This window comes from Carassius carassius, chromosome 1 (genome assembly GCF_963082965.1).
Source record: "Carassius carassius chromosome 1, fCarCar2.1, whole genome shotgun sequence".
NCBI lineage: Eukaryota > Metazoa > Chordata > Actinopteri > Cypriniformes > Cyprinidae > Carassius > Carassius carassius.
In genome coordinates, this window is record NC_081755.1 from 35,167,032 (window position 1) to 35,192,942 (window position 25,911).

The 25,911-nt window shown below is 40.2% G+C and overlaps 1 protein-coding gene across 1 annotated transcript in view; it reads left to right on the forward strand.

Annotated features, from left to right (window-relative positions):
* Nucleotides 1-2,633: 2,633 nt before the first annotated feature.
* The window catches only part of LOC132147864 (voltage-dependent calcium channel gamma-3 subunit-like), a 37,974-nt gene continuing 14,696 nt past the window's right edge, over nt 2,634-25,911 (forward strand). Inside the window, exons 1-2 of the mRNA XM_059557113.1 lie at nt 2,634-3,042; nt 20,439-20,522. Coding sequence (XP_059413096.1) covers nt 2,832-3,042; nt 20,439-20,522 — 295 coding nt within the window. The 5' untranslated portion in view covers nt 2,634-2,831. The remainder of the gene's footprint in view (nt 3,043-20,438; nt 20,523-25,911) is intronic.

Genomic DNA, 25,911 nt, shown 5'->3' on the forward strand with positions numbered 1-25,911 from the left:
CCCAAAACCACTATAGTCCCATTTAGACATTTGTTAAAAAAAAACACTTTTTTAAAGACAAATTAAGCTATAAGAAAATCACAAAGGGGTGTTTCTTATGTATTTTATCTCTTAGAATAAAACTTGAAAATATTTTGAGCTTGTATTAATTCTAGACTTTATTTCAGGTTAAAATCCATTAAAAACACATTGACCTTAGACCACTGGAAATAGAACTGCTAAAATTTCAACTCGTTTCCAGGTTTTGGCCTACAAAAATACAGCATCTGTGCTGTACTCTGTTGTCTATGGGACACATGACTCATCTGCAATATATTTTGTATGAAATATATGAATATTGATTTTCTTTTAGGCAGTAGGTAGCCCAGGATGGTTTTAATCATTGCACATATCCAATCAGAATGGATATTCAAATGATGCAACGTCTTTTTTTTTCATATACCATATTGCCAAAAAGGCATAATGGAGGCCTAAATTCTCCTGCTTCCAAATAAATATATACAATCATTATACTGTATATAATGGACTAATCATTGTCAAAGATAAACTGTTCAAGCCAATCAGCTTTAATATTCCATTGCATGAAGCCTGCTTGCTAAAGAGAAATGTCCAAAGCAAAATATTGATGAAATCCAAATTATACTGAATTACCTCAAGACTGGGGAGACTGAGGCTGCATCTGTCATAATGAAGGAGTGGGAAATGGACTTCTTCATCATAGATGAGTAGGTGTTGGATGGGATAGGGTTCTCCATTCACATATAAATTATTATAATGGTTGTACTCTGATAATGACATTCTGTGATTTGTTTGGTAGATTTAGGAAATTGACTGTTGTAGTGTTGGTGCTTTGAGTGATTATAATGTGTTGTTTATTAAAGCTTGTTGATATCAGATGGGACAACATCTCTGTGAGCATAATTGTCAGCAAATATATAACAAATCTGCAGCAATGTTTAATTTGCAACTAAAATTGAATGAATATTAATCACCCTCCTTGAAAAAAAAACACCTCATTGACCAATACTAAATGGATACAATTCCAATTCTTATAAATCTTCTTAATGATTTATCTTTCTTAACCACTCATTTAATACATTTGAGGGAGAAATGTTTGTTTTAAAGGTAAGTATGAAGAGTAGCCTAGCTATTTAAGGGGGCTATTTGATGACACATAGACGCTTTTAATGCGTTATATAGGCCCATCATGACAAATGCATTGGGGGCCTGAAAACACAATCTTTTGAAAACGGCTTTGAAAAAATTGCAAGTTTTTTTTAAATGATACCATTATTGTCTTTTTGTAAAGGTGTGTATGTTTAAAGTGACATCGCCAACTACTGGTCTGGCATGTATTATGTACAATGTCGTTAGTCATTTTCGCCAATTCATGAGAACGGTATAATTTTGACAGCATTGTCATCTGTTTGCAAAACTTTTCAAAAACGAAAAGGAAAAGCTTTTCTATTTTTAGTATATATTTGTAGTGTAAATGTAAATCTAACGGCATAATATGGCAACAGTTTTTGGTTTTGATGCGGTCAAGTGAGTCAGTCACCGATTAAATTCAGCGTTTTTCATCGATTCACTAAAATAGTCGGCACATAAGAGTAATTTCTCTAAAAATTGGAGCATGTTGGTCAAGCATGTTTACTTATTCACTAAAAAAGAACCAAGAAAAGGTTCATTTGCTAGTTGCTGCAGGCTATATTTCGCGCTGCAGGGCTGGATTATCTTTAGAACAACAGAATCTGAATTTTATTTATTTATTTATTTTCTTTTTGTTTATTTTTTTTTGGTTCCAATACTGACCCAATTCAAAAACCAGATCAATAAAAAAGTGCAACTTTTGATTGTACTGTCATCAACATAGCTATGAATTTAGTGATGTATAAAACTCTCCGGAATTGCCCATGTGAAGGTATCGAAAATGTCTGTGGCTCTGTAAGGACGTTCCTGTTCTCCAGGGTCCAATTTTTCATGCATCGCTTCTTTCCCATATCTTTGCATATGAAGGCCTTAAGTAGCACATTGGTTGAGCCAGGGGCGCTGTGCGGGGAGAAACTCAGAGATGAACAGACGCGAGGCTTCGTCCATTCAGCAGCGCGCACCGCGCAGAGCAGCCCGCGCGCGCCGCTCCGCTCCCTCTGTGGGCGGAGTTTCAAACGAGCGGATTCGCGAGGAACGTGGGAGCTGTCATTGCTGTAAGACACATTTGCGGAGACCAGCATCACCGTTGACAGCAATCACAAGCGCTGGGATTCTGTTCATTTAAAGGATCAGTTCTTGATAGGTGCTTTCTTAACATGCTGCTCCACATATAATCAAATGAAATTTGCTTTAGATTCGCCAGATTTGAAGGGGAATTTTGGAAAGACACAAGCTGATCATGAAGTGGGATATTTTACTCCTCTCTTGTGTTTAAGAGAAAAATGCCGGATGCATCCGTTGAACGAAGGTATTTTCCGCTGGATTAACAAAGGACAGTATTTTTGAAAAATACTCTCTGTGCAAAAACACTGGTTTATTGCCGTCTTCGGGAAACAAATATGTTCTTGTGAAGTCACAGGGGAAACATATTGTCATTCGTTTAGTTTGCTGCCTTGCAGAATGCTGTGGTGCTGATGAGAAACACTGTGAGGTTTCTTACTGAACTTGAGAAGCAGCAACAGCGACTGCAACAGTCTCGACACAACACAAATCAGCACATAATAATGGTATGGGCTTCTGAAGTCGGTCGGAGCATGGAGTCCGCTCACCAGGCAGGTTAGGAGGTTTTAGGAGACACGCTAAGAACCCTGTTTTGACTCCCCATCCTGAAATGAGGCAAAATGTTGATGTGTGACAGAGGAGTCCAAATGCTGATCACCACAGTGGGCGCGTTCGCCGCGTTCAGCCTGATGACTATCGCTGTGGGAACGGACTACTGGCTGTACTCACGAGGAGTGTGCCGGGCCAAAAGTAATAACGAGAACGAGACGAGAGGGAAGAATGAGGAAGTCATGACCCACTCCGGACTGTGGAGAACCTGCTGCCTAGAAGGTAAGCAAGAGAGTTCGTGTGCCTCGGAAAGTCTAAGGGGTCCAACTTATGTGCTTTCATATCTATCTATCTATCTATCTATCTATCTATCTATCTATCTATCTATCTATCTATCTATCTATCTATCTATCTATCTATCTATCTATCTATCTATCTATACCTTGTTGACAAGTTCTTAAAAGAACCATGTTTTTTTTTTTCTTAGTGTGAAGAACATTTGAATAATCTAAAGAACCTTTTTCCACTGTACGGAACATTTTGTGGAATGTAAAGGTTCCATGGATGGTAAAGGTTCTTTGTGGAACCATTGATGCCAGTAAAGAACCTTTATTTGTAACACAAGCCTATACACTTGTGTTCATTCTATCCTAGCTGAGGATTATTTAATGTGGCACATTGAAAGCACTACTAATCTTAGTCTATCAACAGAATGTATTTTTATACTATAGTATTTAGTTCAGTCCTAATGGTTTAAATGATTTTTTTCACAAATCGAGTCTTTTACATAGGCAGCATGATGTTTGCAGCTGTCATATAACCAATAGATCAGGGCTAAATTGTATAATTAGCCTACTCAGTTGTCAATTCAAAATAAGATGGGCAATCATATTGATTACCGTATATTGCAGTTCAATAAAAGCACTCTGTTCTGTGAAGTATAAATGTCTCAGTATTACAAGCTGTTGACACCGAACAGAATTATCGGCTAATGCTGTTAGTGTCATTGCAATAATGTTACCAATACAGATAACATAAATAAATCTGTCCCTTACATAAAGGAAAGAATGTAGAAGCCTTAAAATGATGAAAATATTTATTTTTGGGGTGCAGTGTATTCACTCATAAAGCTGTAATCAGCCCGTCCGTTATGTCAGTCAAGATGCTCTGAACAGACTGTTGTCTCACCTCTCACACAAAACAGCTTTAAAAGGCTTTTTGAGGAGAAATCAAAGTCAATTCAAACAAGAAGCCTCCAGCCTTACACAACTACAGTGAGCTCAACAAAACACCCTGTGGATTTTAAAACATACCCTGTTATTCAAATGTACACCATATACCCCCAACATACTGTATGATGATGGTTTGTTCCTTTTGCTTATCCTCTTCCTCTGTTTTCCTCCTTATCTTCTCTTTCCTTGCCTTTGTCCTCTGGATGGATTCATTTTAATTCCAGGCAGTTTAGGTTTGGGCAGCCCTGACACTGCTTGACTGGGAGCGAAATAATGTACTTCATAATGTCTTTTCAAACTTTGATTAATCTCCTGCCCCAGGGAACGCAGAGAGGTGACATGACTGCAGTGTGATGGGAAGATCCTCATCTTTAATTGAAAGGGATGGGCGCAGTCCAATAGATGTGGCCATGGCAGATTACACAAATCCAGTGATTGACTTTTCAGTATTAATTTAATTGAAGTGTATGTCACTGTCACTCAGTGCACAGATACCCACAGCCATATTTGATCCACTTTAAATCTCAAAAAGATTCTCATGATTTATTTGCTTAATATCAATGAGGGATTGATCCATCAAAACCTAGAAACCTATCACCCTGAGTCATGTTCTAGGCCTGTCTGTACATAAATCTTTGAGGAAGGTAATAATGAGGCCTTTTGCTGGACAAGACTACATGACTGCTCTCTGAATATAACCTTCAAGAGTGTGCTGCTCTTCAGCCCTCTTCTCTCTACTTTCACATTTCTGGTCTTATCTCATCGTAAAAAAAAATATTGGCCTTTGTAGTCTTGAATTAAAATATCATTACTTACTCTTAATGGAAACAACTTTCCTGTTTTGATGACGTCGGGCCATGCAACCTATTTGATAATGTCTTTTCACAATCCAATTAATTCTCAGTTGATAAAATCAAGTTTTACCCCTCATCAAATAGTCTTTCTCGATCAGAAATGTGTTGAATTATGAAGATGAAAGGGGTTGTGAAACCAATTCAAATTGACTTTTAAAATATTTTCCTTTATACACGCTGACTTACAGTATTGTTCTTGAAGAGATTGGGCCTCTCTGTGATTATTGGTCTTGTGTTTGAAATGATAGTTCACCAAAAAATGTAAATTCTGTTATCATTTACACACCCTCAAGTAATTTTTTAACTGAACACACACACACAAAAGATATCATCAAGAACAATTTTGTTTTTGTCCATGAATTCAAAGTTTCTCTGCAGCCCTTTTCAGACCCTATGGACTTTCATTGACTTGCAAAAAAAAAAAAAAAAAAAACCGAGACATTTCTCAAAATATCTTATTTTTTATGTTCCATAAAGAAAATATACATACATGTTTGGAATGACATGAGTAAATGATGACAGAACTTTTGAGTTTTTTGCGTGCCGTGAACTATTACTTTTCATAGTTAAGATTCATAATAAATTTAAGGTTTAAGCATCAGAAGAGAGCTGTTTGCCCTGAGGAAGAAAACTGTACAGGTGTGCCAGTGCTTATTATTGAATAGACATGTGTGCAAACATTAGTGTTAGAGAAGGAGTGTAAGTTTGTGTTCATGTTTTCAATAGTCTGTCAAGTCAAACTACTTTTGTCTTCAGCCTCCTTACATGTCCAGCAGCCAGGTGTGTTAAACCCTCTGGGGGAGTTCAAGGACAGCTCTGTGTGCCAATATGTAAATGGCTGTGTCTCTGCAGGAGGTCTAAACAGCAGCACTGATCGAGACTTCCTGGAAAAGCTGTGAAATAAATTGTGACTTGGATTTGATGGGCCGCTTAAGATCATGGTTCTTACCACATAATTACAGTTTAAATGGTACAGTCATGTGTTTAAAGCAAACATCATATCAGACCATTACAATTCATATGAATGATTTGAATCAGCATGAGAATGTGATTCACTGCTCAAATTTTTCATTGAAACACAGTTACCAAAAGGCATGTCTTTATTAGCCCTGTTCTTTTCCAGATTATCCTTTATGGTTTTTTATGTATGGGGTTACAAAGACGCCATGATTTACACTACTGTTCAAAAGTAAAAGGCTCAGTAAGATTTGTTTTTACTTTTGCTTTTTCAGAAAGACATTGATCGTGATGGTAAATTTGAAATGTATGTTACAAACAAAAAAAATGTTTTTTGTTCTTTTGAACTTTTTATTGATCTAAGATGCCTAAAAATATCAAATATCAGTGTTTTCAAAAAAATAAAAATTTGTAAAAATGCTAGTAAGAGGTTATAAGAAATGTTTCTTGAGCATATTAGCATATTATAATAATTTCTGAAAGATCATGCGACACTGAAGACGAAAATTCAGCTTTACCATCACAAACTACATTTTAAAATACATTAAAGTAGAAAAGAGTTTTAAACTGTAATAATATTTCTAAGTATTATTGTTTTTACTTTATTTTTCATTAAATGAATGCAGTAAGCATAAGAGACGTGCAACTTAAAAAATCTTACTGTTATTGAATAATAACAGTAATTTCAAAATGAACCTTTTAGAATTATTTTAATATGCTCCTCTAATCTAATGAAAAACCCAGTCAGCAGATCATTTTGGAGCTTTAACCATCTGTTTTATCATAAAGTAGACATGCACTTTTAGATATGTGACTTTTATTAATTCCAGTAATTCTAATAAAGAAATATATATCAAAACAAATCAAATAAACAGCTGGCAGGAGTTTATTTGTACAGTGTCAGAGAATTGAGCATGTGGAAATCCATTACAGTTAATCTTGTTTTATATCTTGGGTCTGTGAGACCCAAACAGAAATGATGTAAGATTTTTCAGAGGAGAATTTTTGAAGCCTAAGTTAAAATTGTGTTCATAATCAATTCTCAGAAGATTAGGAAAAGGCATGAAGTATCGGCCCGATCCTTTAATATGAAGTATAATTTTCACACTATTAAATTGGCCTCAAGGCCTCCCAAACAGAAGATGAGGGTTAAATATATGGCGTGTTGCGTTGCATGTCATCATAGGGAGACGCATTAGCGGTTATGTACGTGGTAATAATTGACCGCTCCGGTGGAATTTAACACGGGTTCATATGCTGAATGGAGGTGTAAGATTAATGCAGTACGTCCTCAAGTGCAGGTGGACCTCATGGGAACGGTTTGGCCGTGCTCAGGGTAAATGATGACCTGGGAACTGAGGTAAGGAGGGGGAGAGAGAGGCAAAGCAGGGAGTGATGAAGAGGGACTCTTCCTTCCAAGTGTGCACCCAAGCAAAGCCTGTCTCATACACTCTCATCACGCACACACATCTCCTTGGAAACCAGCCGCTCCCGCCTGCGAGATAGGCCCACTGCTCTATCTCCATACCTTCCCCCATCCTCAACCCTGCTTTCCATCTTCCTCCTCCTCCCCTTGTTCACGTAAGCTTTGGAGAAACAGAAACGGCCATCACACAGCTCCTCAAACATGTGTCAAACATGCATGGAGAGATGCACATGCATGAGTGCACATATTGTTAAACGGACAGTGTGACTGGCTCATTGGGATGTGAACATACTACTTCATAAGCACTTACACTGCCACTTGGGACACTTCACAGGAATGCGGCCCATGTTTTTTGCCTTTTTAATGTGCACTGAAGGTGCGAGTGAGGGCTGTTAGACTGGGAACAAAAGGTTGGGCTAATACACACGGCTATAGTGGACTTCATTTATTATGGCAGTGGTAATGGAAGAAACTTGTCAGCACTTTGCAGTACATTGTTGAAATACACTTTTTATCTATACGCTAGCAGAATGTTTTTTTTTTTCTTGGTGGCAAATTGAATGAGCAGAAGAACTTAATAATGAATGTTTCTTTGTGTTAAAGCCCAGTCAGTATAACAGTCAGATATGCTTTCACCATTTTCATTAAGTGCCAATGACATGAGCTCCTATACGTCTTTGTGGAAAGACTTATGGGGGAATGTGAAGAGACTTCCTGATTTTAAATGACGACAAGTTAGCAGCCTATTCTTTCTGGTGAAGTATACATGTGATAATGTACTCTGCCTCGAGCTGGGGTCTATTTTTTGTGATAATGGCCAACCAACTTTACATTATCCAACTTATAACACAGCTATACCCACCAAATAAATCAATATTAAATATTGATTAGAGTTGAAATTATTTGGAAATTGAACTTGTGCTTTAATTCATTTCAATTAACGAAGCAATATAAATAAGAGATGGACAATGGCAAATACTAAGAAATATCTGACTGCCGAATGACCAATCAGAATCGTTTATTCCATAGATCATTGGGTCTCATTCATTAGTATTTGTGTAGATTATTCTATGTGGAAAAAAATGCAAATAATTAAAATTCAACATTAATAATAATAAGAAAATGTATTAATAATTGTGCACCATTTCAGCATATTATAATATTTTCTGATTGATCATGTGACACTGAGGACTGGGGTAATGACTACTGAAAATTCAGCTTTAGAAATAAATCACATTTCACAAAATATTAATATTTCACAAAATTATGTTTTTTTTAATATATATATTTTGGATCAAATAAATTCAGTATTTGCCAGCATATAAGAGACTTCTTTCAAAAACATAAAATATGAATTATTCCAAAGTCTAAACTTTATTAGATGCATGTGGTTTCAGTTGCTCCTACATTTTCTTGGTAAATTTAGAATAAATTTCAGTATGAAAGTTATTGATGAATCCTGATTTGTTTGTGAAAACGTTCGTATGCTCATTTAGTGACATATTGTCTATTCCAGTGTATTATCTAGTATGTATATGCGAGGACTCGAGGACCTCACTGTTTTTTGAGTGCAAGGAATTACTAAAATTACAGCGTACCAACCATGCACTGTGACAAACTGCAAAAGAGCACAACTGGTGTATTAATATCTAATGCCATGCAAAATCAATAGCGTATTGATGGTAGTTTATCCCTCCATGACAGTGTGTTGATTTGATGTGGTGGGTACATGGCGTCCTGTGAAGCCGGCAGGAGAATGTGGACCATAGTGAGTCACTGCTGTTCCAGGCTCCTGCCTGTGATACTGCCTCTGCCCCCTGGCTGCGATGACCTTTGTGAGGCAAATTACTCTTGATAGATCCTCTAACAGCATTGGTTAAGCTTGCAAAAATAGCTCCCCGTGTCTCCTCCCCATCTCAGAGGCTCAGCGACCAGAGATAACACGGCCGGCCCGAGTCCTGTGGATACATACGGGGCTGTGCCAGATTTTATGAAAATTCGTTTTAGGGTTAACTAGTCTTAGCTTTGGGTTAATTAGTCTCAAAAGCTAGACATCCCTGATCAAAGATTGGTCACCCATAACTGGGTTTTCAACAAGGAGGAGGGACTCTATATTTTATATGTGCTGTTATTCGAAAGACATTCACTAAGGAGCGTGATATAGTTTTATGGATGTCGTCAGGCCCTCTGCTGACCCAAAACACTTCTTATTTGGACACGTGCCTGCTGTATACAGTACATAAATACACACACATATTCATACAGACCTGCCAGAGATACTGAGTGGCCCACATTAGCTTGAGATAAAGTGCCAGGGCTAGGATGGATTTCATATTGGTTACTGTGAAAGGGAGAGGGTGGAATAAAGTAAGAGACTGTACTATATCGACAAGAGGGACAGGGTGCCAAGAGAAAGCGGGCCTGAAAAATCTGTTTGTGCAAACACTTTTCAATGAGTGTTGATTTAGGTGATAACAGGGCTTCTGAGAATGTGTTGCTGGCAATCCGTCTTTGTGTGTGCGGCCCATTTGCTCTGCCACTAGTATTGTCACTTTGTTGTCAATCATAAAGGCTAAGTGTTTGAATGCATTAATCAATATTTTTCACACTTTTTGCATAGTTTGAATGCTGCTCATAAGACACTGTTTCTATTAGACTTCATCACTGCAAGTTACTACTTGTTACTGTGTTCTAAAAAATAAAATAAAAACTTGTGTGATATTGATTCCATATAAATTATCAGCTGATAAACAGTATAAAGACTTTTTAAGTTATTAGTATCAGCCAAGCGAATTTAGTCAAGTCATCTTTATTTATATAGTACTTTTTTAACAATACAGATTGTGTCAAAGCAGCTTTACGGTGTTAAACAGGTAATACAATGTATTATTGTATTATTTTACATTGATGGCTTGTTTACACCATTTTACACGTTGATTACCTTTGTCATCAAACGCTTACTTAAAGTTAATCTTTAAATAATTTTATACTGTTAAATGTAATTTTTAGAAAAACTTTCATGAATATTTGTTTTTGTTGGGATGCCTAAATTTACTAATTTTTAGTGCTTTATTTTTTGTGTGTGTGTGTTAATATATATAGTATATCATTTTAATTTTATCCGTTTATTGATTATGAGCCATGAAAATAATTATAAGCTTATCAAATTATTAAGGCTGAGAAACTGATTAGCTGTTTCTTCCTGTTTTTCACACACACACACACACACACACACACACACACACACACACTCGACCTTCCAGTGAAACGACAGACTTCTCTCTAGTGCCGTATCTGCAGGTCATTTTTTCCAAGTCACTTTCTTACAGAAGATTGCAAGCTCACATTCAGATCTGCCTTCATCCAATCGACAGCTGATGGATAAAACAAAGTCCCGCCCTACATTTATTTATTTATTTATTTGTTTCACTTAGATGTACGACAAAATAAAGACCTCTGTTTTATCAAAACTTCACAACTAGGTTAGGGACATGAGCAGAACAATCAAATCTATAAGAAAGCACTTGTAAAAACTTTCTGTGATAGTTTTTATGTGACCTTCATATAAAAATGTAAGTTATGCTTCTAGTTTCAACCCCTGGGATGTACTGTACTGTACAAGTGCCAGTAGCTGAAGCCCACACATCTAAATACTGAGCTTTGGCTGACACTAACAACAATATAAGTCCAGCAGTCCCAAGGTCCTTTGCGGTGTCAGACAGACTTTCACACTCCTTGGGCAAGCACTGATTGTGCTGGCCTCTAGGGGGTTTGTGTTAATGTACTTCGAGCTTAATAGTATCGCCATAGCTCCTCAAAGCAGCACCTACACCGGCCCGTCCACAAAAGTCACCGCTAGAATTATTATGGCTTTGGCAATGAGTAAGTGTCTTCAATATCTGCAGCATGTCCACCTGCGGGGTTTCATAAGCTCACCGCCGAACAATAGTTATGGCTGTTTCCCTGTTTTTATGAGCTATCCGTCTTGTGTTTCTGCGATCTCCTGGTGTATTGTGATTAGGAAGCCTGCTGAAAAAGCCGTGTTCCTCCCCTGTTATTAAGTGCCGTTATCTCCCTAAAGCCCTGGTTGTTTACTCGCTTGCATCCACTCATGTGGAACAGTTTTTGGCACATTTCATGTAGATGTCCAGCGCTGTTCCTGAGCTCTTGTATGATATGTATTTTATTAGGGATAGTGGCAAGGGATCAGGGAGTGCTGGAACTGAATATTGATGTGTGTGTGAGTGTGTGTCGACTTCACCTCTGCGTGAATACGGGCATCGCCGAGTGTTAACAAGCCAAATAAGTCCATTAAACTCAATGTTGGCCCACGCCTGAGAAGACCTCTCTCTGGAGAAGGGGCTGGCTTGCACAGACAGCTTCCTCCTTTTCATGGAAAACTAAATCAAGCATGTTGACTCTGAAGAATAGCCATGAGATGAAGGCCATTCGATGTGTGTCAGAAAAAAAGTGCTTTCACAGCAATCACAGCATCAGCATTGGCTGCTGTTGGACTGTACGTACCAGCTGGCTCTGAATCCCTCCCATAAGTAGCAGAATGCTCCTCATCCTTCAGATCAGGATCTTATGGTTTCGGGAAAATGTTTATCGCCCCAACATTTGCCCTTTTAGGATTTACCCCCCACACAAAATGTGTTCACTTTCATGGTTCTGCTGTCATGTGCAGTAAGCCCAAATATTTATGAGCTCTGTCTTTGGCAACCAAAAGACAAGATGGTCTAAATGAATTACAAATAGGGAGCGCAGCCCACTTTAGATGAATATTGTCATTCCTCTGTCAAAGCACTTTGGCTGTGCTGGGGTGAGTTAGCAGTTTGCAACCCATCAAACTAGTGAATTTCAGGTCAAATTTGGTCAGTTTCTCATGCATGACTGGTGTTTTTATAATCGTTTTAGAAATATTTAAAAGGGTAAGTAACCAAAATTAAAGAAAATAAATTATGTCACCCTCATGTCCTTACATACATGACCTTTATTATTTCAAATACAGCTGAAAAATCTAAATTAAACTTCAAAATGTAATATTTATTTTGTACAGAACAGAAAAGAAAGTCATACAGGTGTGGAATGACATGAAGGTGAATAAATTATGAATTACTTATCTAAACAATTTTATACTTTTGGGGTGAACCATCACTTAAAATTGATCATTCTGGCTTGTAAATGCAATTTCTTTCCAAATATGTATGACTATTTTTTTTCTGATGCATGAAAGTAAATACATTTACATATACAGCAGTTAAAAAGTTTGGGGCCGGTAAGATATCTTATTTTATTTTTTATTATTTATTACTTTTATTCAGTAAATAATAATGTGATTGCTACGTAGATGTCAGTAAAGGCATTTATAATGTTAAAACATAATAATGAATGCTGCTCTTTAGAACTTTCTGGTAATCATAGAATCCTGGAAAAAAGAAAAGTAATAAAAAAGTATGTTAGCAGTTCAAAGTTTTCAACATTTCAACAATAAAAATAAATGTTTCTTGAGCTTCAAATCAGCATATTATAATGATTTCTGAAGGATCATGTGACACTGAAGAGTAATGAGTAATGATGCTGAAAATTCAGCTTTGACATCACAAGAATAAATTACAAAAATGTTAAAATATATTCCAAATTGAAAAAAGGTATTTTATATTTCACTGTATTTACTGTACTTTTTAAATTACTGTATTTTTTTTAAATGATTTAATTACTGAAGATACAAACAATACAATACAATATGATTTTTTTTCTTGGAAACTGCATTGCAATAATCTACTTCCGAAGGGGCACTCAGTTTGAATGGGCATGACACTTCTGGAAGGAAAACAAAAGATATTCTCCTGGAGTGATGTAAACCTGAACCCCTCAGGATTGCAAAGACTATTCAGCCCCTGAGAGATATTCAAGAGCCCCTGTGGTTCTTGAGGAAGTGGCCGCCTATCAGCTGCTGCACAACCCCTCTACCCGTCTTCTGAAGTGTGCTGTCGTTTGAAAAGACTCCATTTAATGGAAAAGACCAGAGCAGAAGTAGCCGAGTTAAACAAACAAGAATAGTTATTGGACCCTGCTGAGACAACAGTAATAAGTAGCTAACAGCGAGCGGGAAAGAGGAGGGGGCATGCGACGCCACAAGTGGAAGAAGATTGTCTCTTGTACAATTTGAAGTCTTTCAGCCCCGTCCCAGTTGTCTTGGACAGGTCACATTGCACATTTATTACCCCATTCTCCAGAAACATGATTTAACATGGACGCTCTCCGCTCATCGCAGAGTTCGAATAAAGCATTCCTTGCCTTGTTATGTTTAGTTGAATTAGCAGGCTGGTAAGTGAGTCTCTCGTGTTGGTAGGAATATTATTGTGCAGAGATATCGTGCCCTGTGGAGGATCATTAAAACCATGCCTAATAAACGTGGATGACTCACCGTGTCAAAACCATTAGGCCAATCAGTCTCTCTGCAAGCTGGGCCTTAATTTTCAGACTCTACCTGCAAAATTAAACGCACACAGGTCATTAAAAGCAGCAGAAAGGTGCAGTGTTGTCGCCGGAGCAGTGATTACTGTCACACTCTGACTGGCACAAGCCATTGCTAGCTCAATTTCATTGTGGCTACGGAAATGTGCTTTAAGCTTCTTTCCAAAACCTAGTGAGCTGCCTTGCTTTTTAAAGCCTGCATAGATAGCTACCTTTGAAGATAGCACAAATGTGAAGCGACTTATGTGGAACAACTTTGCATGATGCACAAATAGCACTATTCATAGGCCTGGGTAAAATAATCAGGATCTTCATTTAAATGATCTCCAGTTGAAATCCCAAGGTCAAGCTTTGACCCTATTTTCATTCAATCGGGACAGTACAATGTCCATCGAGTGAGCACTCTATCCGGGTACTTTTGTTTTTTGAATACTATGAATTTGGTCATACTACTCTATTCATATTATCGCTTACTGTATAGTATGGAAGTTTATATTCAGTACACAGCAAGTGTACAGAAACAATACAGATATGCATTTTTTTAAATGGCTGATGTCATATATATTTATATTAGAGAACAGGATGGCCGATTACCGATATATAGCAGGTATTAGACCGTTTAATTTAAAGGAGATGTGCTATTTCATGCATTCTAACTTATTTACACTAATAAAGAGTTAGATTCTCATGCAAATCATGAAAGTGGTAAAAAATGAGTTGGACGCATGACAAACTGTTTTTTTTTTTTTTTGGCACAGACACTCCTTCAATGTTTTTTTTTTTTTTTTTTTGACGTCATAAAGAGTGGGATTGCTTGTAATGGGCACTTCTGTAGGAAGAGTGTGCACACACATCAACCATAGCCAGAGCAAGAGCTCGTCCATCAATGTGCTTTATTCAGGTTATGGAAGGCTTTGGGATCTGATTCTGGATCAAATATATATGGCTGGATCTGATTTTGAGCCCTAGTTAATTTAAGTCAATAAAGTTTTTGTTCCCGTTTTATTTAAATCGATGTCACAGCTTGCAGACAATTGCTACACAAAAGCTTTGCATGCTTGTGACTCTTTAGCTCTGCCCACAGCACGCCTCCAGGAGCTCCACTGCTTTCTAAAAGAAACGTAAAGCTGTAACTGGCTTTTATAAATCTAATAAAACTAAAGACTCTTCGGAGATATGAAAGATGCAATACTACTCTATAGGATGCACATGAGATTAGCAGTAACTGTGTGTGTTATATCCACTTTAAAGATGCATTTACATTTTGGTTTATTTCCCGTAATATTTACAAAATTAAAGATGAATAATTTGACAATGTATCAGTATGAGGAATATTTTATGCAGGCTACCAGTGCACACGTATAAGAATCCAGCAGCTGGATTTACCAAGGTTTACAAGATTGTGGAATTAAGTGTTTATTAGATATTCAAAGACTTGTTCAAATAAATGCTTATTGCATACGGTATAAGAGAGCGTATCATCGCATTTGCCTGTCTTTCTGCAGTTAATAGACAGGCAAACTCTATAATACTTTTTCATAAACCAATTACTTTCATTGTTTAACAGTTCTGTCACATTTATTTGGCAGAGCTGTTAAACAAAGACTAAAAACGAATAAATATGGAGAATGAGCGCTCCTGTGTGTCCGTGCTCAGGCATGGGCGTTATCTGTGAGCCCAAATGAAAGTCCTCGCGACAGAAAAACGAATCAGTAATAGTCTTGTTCATAGTCATGAATATTCACATTTCTAGAAGTTGAAGTTTTGAAGGTAAGACACGAGTGTAGTGGTCAAACACGTCTCTCTATCATGTTTATATAGAAAAACAATAGCTTAGTGGAATACAAAAGCATGTTCTGTGTGAATTGCTCCGTAGTGCTCTACGTATAATGCCTTGAAACACTAGATACAGTAGGCAGCTCACTAGATTTTGGAACACGGCTATAATGATGTATAATAAAATGACAATATTCTTCACGTGTACAACACGCTCGAAAGAAAGGCTTTGAGACTGCCTAAATCGGCATTTTATGGAAATGCTGACTTCTGCTCGGTTGAGCACAAATGAAGTCCTTACACTTTGACTGTAAGTTCCCTTTAAGCTGAGGGTGAATGCATAGGCAAATTAAGCTGAGCATGTATTTCTCTGAAGTGTGACTAACCATGTGTCAATCAGAGCGAGGCAGGCAGGCTGCCTGTGTGCTATCAGAGGAGCTCCAGCGGCAGAGCTCTTCACCCACCGCCGGCCACACAGGACCAGGAGAGGACAGCCACAATGCCGAAGCTCAGGGCAACACTAAAGCCCCTATTCATCCTCCTTTCTCCTTTTCCTTTTAAAAAAGTGTCGCTTTATCTGTTAGCAATGCGCTGAATAGGCAAGAGAGCTGCACTGGCTACACAATCCAAAAGGAGGAGGGGATAAAGGGAGGGCCGAGTGGAAAATATCTCCATCAGTTCCTAATCTTTCTGGTCTCCTCCAACAAAGCTGTCACCTTTGAGGAGATCTCTGTTGAATTATTCAGACCGGAGGTGTGTCGGTGCGGCTCGCGGGACTCAGCGCTCTGTTCACCTGCGGATGCAGAGACCCAGAGGCTCAAATCAGCACAACCGGATGAGTTGTTTTCTAATCCACACAAAGGTAGCCTTTAATTGAAAACACGTCTCTGGTGATTTTACCTCAATATTGACTGTAAACTACTTGCTTTCCCACTTCTTGCTTTCCCACTTCTCTCTCAACGTCTCTATTGATACCATGAGTACTCCATTAGCTTAAAGTGTGAAACAAAGACTCAAATGTGACTAATTGTTTTAAGAGGATCCTGAGACAAAAGGGTCAATGAGACCTCAAAGTGTGATGAAGACAAATCTGTCCAGCTGCAGACAACACTAAAACTAAAAGGTTTCAACTTTTTTGTGTGTGTGTGCGAATTCACAGAAACAGCGTTTTAGTTTTCTAATCAGATTATTTTGAATCATTGCATTGTCAGCATAGAAACCAAATTAGGACTTTTAATTTCAAATGCAAAGAATTCCTTGCAGGCGTTTTTCCAGGGGACCCTTTCGGCTAATAGCATCAGTGTTCTTTTTATTTATTCACAGACTGTTTGTAATGATAGAAAACACCGAGATAAAAGATAATGAAATACTTCTTTGCTAATGCATTCACCCGTCCTCTGGTGAAGCTTTCTGACAGGTCCATGTCTGAAGTTGTGACAAACACACAGTCATTCTGTAGGTTTGTGTTATGTAAATGGAGACAAAGAGCCAAGCTCTAAATCTGAGTGATTGTTGGTAAAAGCAGCTGCTGGGTCTTATGATGCTTTTAGCGTCGCTGTAATCCATCGCAGCTCATTGGAGGATGGAGAGGCCTGCTTGTACTTCACACTACGCTAGACAGATAAGTGTGGGCACGGGGCAGTGGACAGGTGATTTATTGAAATAAGAGATGACTGTCTTTCAGTTGACATTCCAATAGGGAGGTGTGCTAGAAACTGGCACTTATGTGTATAAGTGTGTATCTACTTAATCATATTTTGGGGACAAATTTGTACCCAAAAGAGCTTTCATTTATAAATACTTTATTATTATTATTATTATTATTATTATTATTATTATTACTGTGAACATTTACCTGACAGGCTATCTGTTCTGTTAGGGTTACGGACTGGGTTACAATTAGGTTATGGTATTTATAATTAGCTATACATAAAAACAGCATAAGTCTGTGGAATGTTCTCATTTAGATAGCTAGTTAAACGTGTGTGTGTGTGTGTGTGTCTGTGTGTCTGTGTGTGTGTGTGTGTGTGTGTGTGTGTGTGTGTGTGTGTGTGTGTGTGTGTGTGTGTGTGTGTGTGTGTGTGTGTGCGTGTGTGTAGACATTTTAAAACGACTTTGAATGTGGCTCATCTATTTAGCTAAAACAATTTGTTTTATAATGTTATTGGGTTAATCTCACAAAAAAAAAAACAATAGCTCTTGATCATTTAATTTAAAAAGCAAAAATACACCTAAACATATTAATGAATAAATATATAATGCAACATTATATATTCGAACTTAATGCAACATAGCATAAAATATATATGCTGCAAAAATATAATTTTGCATTATTGTAATATTTTATTGACATTTAAAACATTTTCCTCCCAAAAGTCATTACATTGATTGATTGACTGATTGGGACATGCAAACTATCTTTTTAGTTTGCTAAAAAATCACACATCTTAATAGTCCTAAAAAAGTATTGTTATGTTAATGTTAAATGTTTTTATTATTATTATTATTCAAAATGTAGTTCTTTTTCAATTTGGCTTGAAATATGACCTTACCATCTCTTGATGATTTTTTTTTAAATGTACTTTTTTCAAATTTACTACTGTTTTTTTTTTCTCTCTTTTAAGTATGTTTTATACCGTAGATTGTTATTTAATATATTTAATTATACAAATGTATTATTCAGTTATGTAACATAATATTGTATTATTGAATTGTAGAAAAAAATAATAATAATAATAGTAATACATACTGATAGCATTACTGTTAAAATGACTCATTCTGTTATATAAAACCACCTGTGAATGTGGTGCTTTGTTACAGGTGTTCATAAGTGCCAAAAAAAAACACAATGGTACACTTCGTAATTCTTCATTATTGTACATTGTAACCTTTAGGTGAAGTCATTGATGCATGGGGTGTTTTATAGCGCAATTTTTCAATCTTATCAAAATTCACATAATTTTTTATCCGAGGACTCATCGCATTAAAGCCCTTCCCACTCAAAGCATAAATACGTCACAGCAGTCACAGTCACCATGACAATAACCGTCCCTCTCTCCGAGTCTTCATCGCCTACTCGTTTTCTGATCTCCCTCTATCTCTGTGTTATGAGAAGGCGTGCGTGCGTGTGTGTGTGTGTGTGTTTGAGGGAGTGAATAGAGCTGAATGGCTTTGAGTGGCCAGTCTGTCAGGTCACCTGTAGACAGTGATGGTGGGAGAGGGCTGCGGGCTGAGCCAGAGGGCATTTCTGAAGAAGCCCGAATGCCCTGATTCTCTCTGAATCATTGAAAGCCCTCACCATCCACCACAGAGACCTGTTCTCTCTCTTTCTTAAACAAAATGGCTAAATCATTTCACAGAAACAAACACAGAGCCATGAAAACCATAAGTTGGTCTATGTGGCCTCATTAGGTGCTGTTTGTTCAGTATTAAAGGAGCTATGTGGAGGTTTTTACTTAAAAAAAATCTTTAAGATAGAGTTTTCATTTGTACATGTATGAGCCAACCATGATGTAAAAAAAAAGAATGACACCTCGACTGTCCACCACGGTTGCCTCTATCAGCCTGTAGGCTCAATTGTGTGTGGAGGAAGAGTCGGGCCCGAATTGGCGCGAAAATTCACAAAATGTGACGTCATGTGCGTTCTTGTCTACTTGGGCTTACAACCGTACGGCACGCCAGCCATTATAGTAAGCAGCGGCAATAGTGTTTTCAAATGGACTCTGCGGATGGAAAGAAGCGACCAGCCTCCAGCACAATTCAGACACCCACGGACACTCCTCGTAAGTTAAAAAAAAAAAGAGCGTGTGCACTGAGAACGAGCATGAGACTGGCTGCAGTTCCTCTAACGGCCACTGGTGTCAGTAACGGTTAGAAATTTCAGAACCTACTTTAATTCAGAGTTCTTATCCAAAATGTTGGTTGATAAATGTTGGAAATGTCATTCTGTCCTCTATCTATCTATCTATCTATCTATCTATCTATCTATCTATCTATCTATCTATCTATCTATCTATCTATATTTGTTTGGTCACGCCATTTAATGTATTTCCAAGTTATTAAGTTTGATTGTATTAATTTATAATATTTCAATGTATTTCATTCTATTTTTCCACAGTGTGTTTCGTTATGATCAAACTGAGCCTGAATGGATCCCCAGTCACACATTTGGGAATATAAATGATAAGTAAATGATAAAACAGAGGTTCAATGTTTCAATAATATCCATCAGATGGGTATGATTTGGTCCAAGGAGCATATCAAAAGAATATAAAAGGTTGAATTATGTAAACTGAGGGGGTTTCTGGACGCACAAAATTATCTGACCAGAAAATGAGGGGATACATCTTGTCTAACATCCATTTGAACAGTTTTAACTGTACTGTGCATTGATACTAGATACAGAGAAGCTGATACATGAGTATTGCTTAAAATGGAAACATTTTAAACACAAACCGAGCATTTGAGCTGTGTACTCCTCCTTTAATGCAGCGGAGAATGTGACAGGATGTGTCAGAATGGTTTCCCCCTACATAGGGCGCATGTATTTGGTACGATAAACCTCTTCATTAGCCGGTCACATGTTACGCCCGAGGGCAGAAGCGTTATTTTTGTTCATTTGTCATCTTGAGCGCACAGCCGAGTGAACAGGGGTTGTCAGTGAATGCACAAGACGACATGCATACGTGCACATACGCACACACATATACACATAGCAAGCAGCTTACTAGTACTGTGCTCACTGACCTGATAAATGCATAAGAAAATACTGCAAAATAAACACACCAAGACATGTTTACCTTTGTATTACACATAAAATGGACTTCTGTAGTGTGTGTGTGTGTGTGTGTGTGTGTTTGTATTTGTATGCGCTCCATCACATGCATGCAAAAAAATCGACTTATGTTATTTGACACTCTCTCTCTCCTCTCTCTCTGTTCTTCATGGCTGCAGGAACATTTCGAGGTGTCTGTAAGAAGATTGACCACTTTCCAGAGGATGCAGATTATGATCAGGATGCAGCAGAGTATTTACTACGTAAGTGTGTCAAACAACACACATCAGTGGCGTTTTCTCTGAGGAGGCAAGGTACCTATTTTAAATAAATTGGATGAGAAAATAATCAAATATAGAAAAGGCAAAACAAATATTTCAAAATGCGAGCTGAAATATAGTGTAAATCACTCAATTTTATGCAATAGCTCCGTCCAAGAGTGATACCAGCAGATAAAGGGGGAGGAAGTGTCTCTTTTTGCTTCTTTTGGTTCTTATTAAGGGTGCTTTCACATCTCTAGTTCGGTTTATTTGGTCTGAACCAAGGGCAAATAATTATACATTGTAGCATTTTTCAGCTTTTGGTTCCTTTTCACACCACACTGATTGCTTTGGTCCGAACCAGTCAAATCACTCATTGGCCATGATGTATTTCCTAAACTGCTTTTCGATTGGCCAGAATTTACGTGCGGGAAAATTCCAACATAAGAGGAAAAGCCAGCAAACAACACGGAGACAACACAACTATGGAGAGACGACGGCGTGGGCTGGTTTTGTCCCTGGCCATAATCTAGTACATTGTTTGTATACACCACAATATGCAAACATATACAATACATTTCTATAATGAAGCACGGATGCGACTTGAAAACAACGTTCTAATGTGGGCATCACTTGTAACTTCAAACGGAGGCGTGCATTAATTCTTCTTAACTCTCTCTGACATGCTCATGGTCATCAGACCAAATTTCTACCCGAGTGTGATTGCTGCTTTCACACCTGCCCAAACGAACCGGACCAAAGGGGGAAGCGAACTCTGGTATGATTTAACGTAACTAAATGAGGCAGTTGTGAAAGCACCCTAAGTTCCTACAACGTAACATAAATGTAAGGCCAGGGGGATGGTAAAATTGCCTGGTTATTTTGTCAATGCAAAAATACCCACCTAGTGTGGCCCACAAATTCACTCACAGTCACAGATCCCCGACTGCTACATCCCCGCCCCCCACCACACACACATACACACACATACATCTCAAATCTCTCACAACCACCCAGACTGATGATATGCATAGAGAAGGGTCATATTGGTCAGATGGATTTTTCTCGTTTAGCCCTGCTTGGTTTCTTCAGTTTCTGCAATGACCTCCACACTTTTTACCATCTTATAGATTAGGTGCAGCGTGTCTTGAAATTGCTTGGTGACTGAAGCTGAACAAAGTAGATGCACGCATTCAAGCATGTCATGGTTTATGCTTAGTGATAAATCATGCTTACCCAAAAGTCTTTACACTGTCATAGCTGTTTGGTTGTACTATTTAAGTGACATCTTTTTTAAAACTGGCTCCCCTGTGTAAATTCATACATATTCTTGGAAAATGTTTGTTCTTACATTTGGGTTTTTGCTTGTGTGTCAAATACATTATTTACCAGATTCCTGTGATTATGACCCAGTCACATGTAAAAGGGGTACTTCACCAAAAAAAAAAGAACATTTTGTTATTATTTACTCAACCTCATGTTAGTTCAAACCTGTACGTTGTTATTTGTCCTGTGGTACACAGAAGTAGAACATCTTTAGGAATCATTTTGCATGAATGAACATCACTGAAAAAACGTACTCGGTTACTAAACGTAACCTCGGTTCTCTCTAGAAGAGCGAACGAGTACTGCGTCTTAGCTAAGACGCTACGGGAAAAGTCTCTTTTCACGAAATACTGAAGCAAAAAATTATCCTTAATTTTGTATTTTTGTAAAGCGCATTTGCAGCAGTACACAGCCATAGGCGAGACGGCTCGTTCGCTCATTGGCTTGTTCTGCGGCAACTGCACAGCCTATCGAGCGCGGGCTGATGCAACATCAGACCAATAAGGGCGCTTCGCACCCTTCTTGCCACTTCCCGCCGAAACGGGTGTGGCCCAACCTATAAAAGGAGCTCGAAAAGGCTGACTCACCTGATTTATTTCATCGCCGAAGCGAACCAGAGTGAATCGTGCGCACGGCAGAGAATGCAGTACTCGTTCGCTCTTCTAGAGAGAACCGAGGTTACGTTTAGTAACCGAGTACGTTCTCTTACGAGAGCTCTCTCGTACTGCGTCTTAGCTAAGACGCTACGGGAACCCAATGTAAAACGCTGTGCGCGCAGGGATCACACACCAATAAACCTGAAGCAACGCCCAGGATTTACAGTGCACAGTCACCTGAGGGACTCACAGAGAGTCCAGGACAGAAAAGGGAAAAAGCCCTCCGTCCCATATCTAGCAGCATCCGTAGATGCGGCAATATGACGTCACACAGCCGAGGCAAGGCCTGACCAATGTGGCAATGCGGGTCTTACGCAATACTGCCCATATAACAGTCGGCAGCGCATAGCGCTCGTGAACTCAGAATTCCCCTCAGGGCCCTGATTCGCCTATACCGACAGCAGCCTTGCTTGCAAGGCGGGAACCTCCAGGTTATAGAACCTGATAAATGTAGACGGCGAGGCCCAACCTGCCGCCATACATATATCCTGCAAGGAGATCCCAGTAGACCACGCCCACGACGAGGCGATGCCTCTTGTGGAGTGTGCTCTGACGCCCAACGGGCACTGAAGGCCCCTGGAAGCGTAAGCTAACGCTATGGCGTCAACTATCCATCTGGATAGAGTCTGTCTCGAAACAGCCATTCCCTTGGAACGCCCACCGAACGAGACAAATAGCTGCTCCGTCTGCCGAAAGGCAGCAGAGCGAGACACATAAGCTCTTAAAACCCTGACAGGGCAAAGAAGACTCGAGTCTCCATCCTCCCCTGACACCGGCAGGGCAGACAGGACAATAACCTGAGCCCGAAACGGTGTGTTGAGGGATTTCGGCACATAACCGTGCCTAGGTTTGAGTATGACTCTTGAGTCATTGGGCCCAAACTCCAAGCACGACTGGCTCACCGAGAGCGCGTGCAAATCACCCACACACTTCACAGAAGCGAGAGCCAACAAGAATACTGTCTTGAACGACAGATGCTGAAGGCTAATCGATTGGATAGGCTTGAAAGGGGGACCTTTCAAGGCCTCCAAAACCGCCGCGAGGTCCCACATAGGGACTGACGGAGGTCTGGGAGGATTCAGCCTCCTAGCTCCTCTGAGGAACCGGATGACTAAATCATTCCTTCCTATTGACTGACCGGACGCCGTTTCAGAAAACGCCGCGATGGCAGCCACATAAACTTTGAGCGTGGATGGGGCTCTGCCCTTATCCAACAGCTCCTGAAGGAAGGAGAGGACCTCCGTCACCTCACAACTAAGGGGTGAATAACCTCGAGCTGTGCACCAGCTGGAGAACACCGACCACTTCGAGGCATACAGACGTCGTGTCGACGGAGCTCTAGCCTGAGTGATGGTATTTAGCACTCTCACTGCGAGATCAGCGGGTAACCATTGAGTGCCCATACATAGAGGGACCACAACTCCGGTTGAGGGTGCCAAATCGAGCCCCTGGCCTGCGAGAGGAGGTCTCTCCTCAACGGTACCGGCCACGGGGCGACATCTGCTAACTGCATCAAATCTGGGAACCATGGTTGGTTCTTCCAAAGAGGTGCTACAAGCAGTATTGAACATCTCGTTTCTCTCACCCGTTCTATCACCTGCGGAAGGAGGGAGACGGGAGGGAACGCATAAAGCGGGCAGCACGGCCATCTCCGTGACAGCGCGCTTTCGTTTTTGGAAAAGAACGCAGGGCAGTGAGCGTTTTCGTGGGACGCAAAGAGGTCCACCTCCGCCATGCCAAATCTCTGCCACAACAGCCGGACTGTTTGCGGGTGTAGAGACCATTCGCCCGTAGGAACATTGCCTCTGGACAGCCTGTCTGGACCCAGATTCTGCAGTCCAGGCACATGCACTGCTCTCAGCGAGCACACGTTGCGCTGAGCCCAAATCAGGAGGCGTTCCGTCAGCCTGCACAGGTTTCGGGACCCGAGACCGACCTGGCGATTTATGTAGGACACCACGGACATGTTGTCCGAACGGACTATGACGTGGTGATCCTTGATATGGGGACAAAAGCGCGTCAGCGCGTTCTCCACTGCCAGCATTTCCAGGCAGTTGATATGATGGAGCTTTTCCCATTCTGACCATAGGCCAAAGGACGGTCTGCCTTCGAGCAGCGCTCCCCATCCCGAAGTGGAGGCGTCCGTCGACACCATTTTCACACTCGGGGAAGTCCCCAGGCTTACACCTGATCGGTACCAGCCGTTCGCTGTCCAAGGTGCTAGAGCCGCAACACAGCTCTGATCGACCTTGAAATGCAGCCGGCCAGACGCCCACGCTCTGCGCGGCACCCGAGCCTTCAGCCAGAACTGCAGGGGGCGCATGCGGAGCAGGCCCAGCCGCAGAACCGGAGATGCTGAGGCCATGAAACCCAGCATCTTTTGACAGTGTTTGAGCGACACAGTCGCGCCACAGCGGAAAGAACTCGCTGCACGCTGAATGCCCATCGCGCGCTGTGGTGACAGCCGCGCCGTCATGGAACACGAGTTCAGAACTATACCCAGAAACAGGATCGTCTGACTGGGGTTCAGCGAACTCTTCACCCAATTGACACTGAGGCCGAGCTTCTCGAGGTGATCGAGTAAAACGGCTCTGTGGTCCATGAGCTCCGCTCATGATCGGGCCAGAACCAGCCAGTCGTCCAAATAATTCAGCACTCGTGTGCCTCTGAGTCTAAGAGGAGCGAGCGCTGCATCCATGCACCTCGTAAACGTACGAGGAGCTACGGACAAGCCGAATGGCAGGACTGCAAACTGGTATACCTGGCCCTCGAAGGCGAATCTCAAATATCGCCTGTGGTTTGACGCTATCTGTATTTGAAAATACGCGTCCTTCAGATCTATTGACATGAACCAGTCCCCTCTGCGAATCTGCGCGAGGAGCTTCCTGGTCGTGAGCATTTTGAAACTGCGTTTCATCAATGCCTGTTCAGCTGTCTTAGATCCAGTATGGGCCGGAGACCCCCGTCTCTCTTGGGCACCAGAAAGTATCTGCTGTACAGCCCCCCCTCGCTTTGAGACACAGGCTCTACAGCCCCTTTGCTCAACAGTTTTGATATTTCGGCCCGAAGTATGTGTGCTACTTCTGTTTTGACCGTAGTTTCGACGCGCGCTGAAAAGCACGGTGGGCGTCGAGAAAACTGTAGCGAGTAGCCTCTCTTTATAATGCCTAGCACCCAATCCGAAACCCCTGGAAGCACTGACCATGCATCTGCATGAATGGCTAAGGGCTGGATGCGAAACGCGCTCTGTTGACTGGGCAACGGCGGCGCTCGAGTGTGCTGCGCATCTGAGGCGGGGAGCGCGCTGATCACAGCGGGCAGATCGCTCTTCCTCGACCCCGTTCCGGCGCTTAACCGACTGGAGGGAGGCTGAGCGGGTCCCGTGGGACTCGATATATCTGCGAGTAACC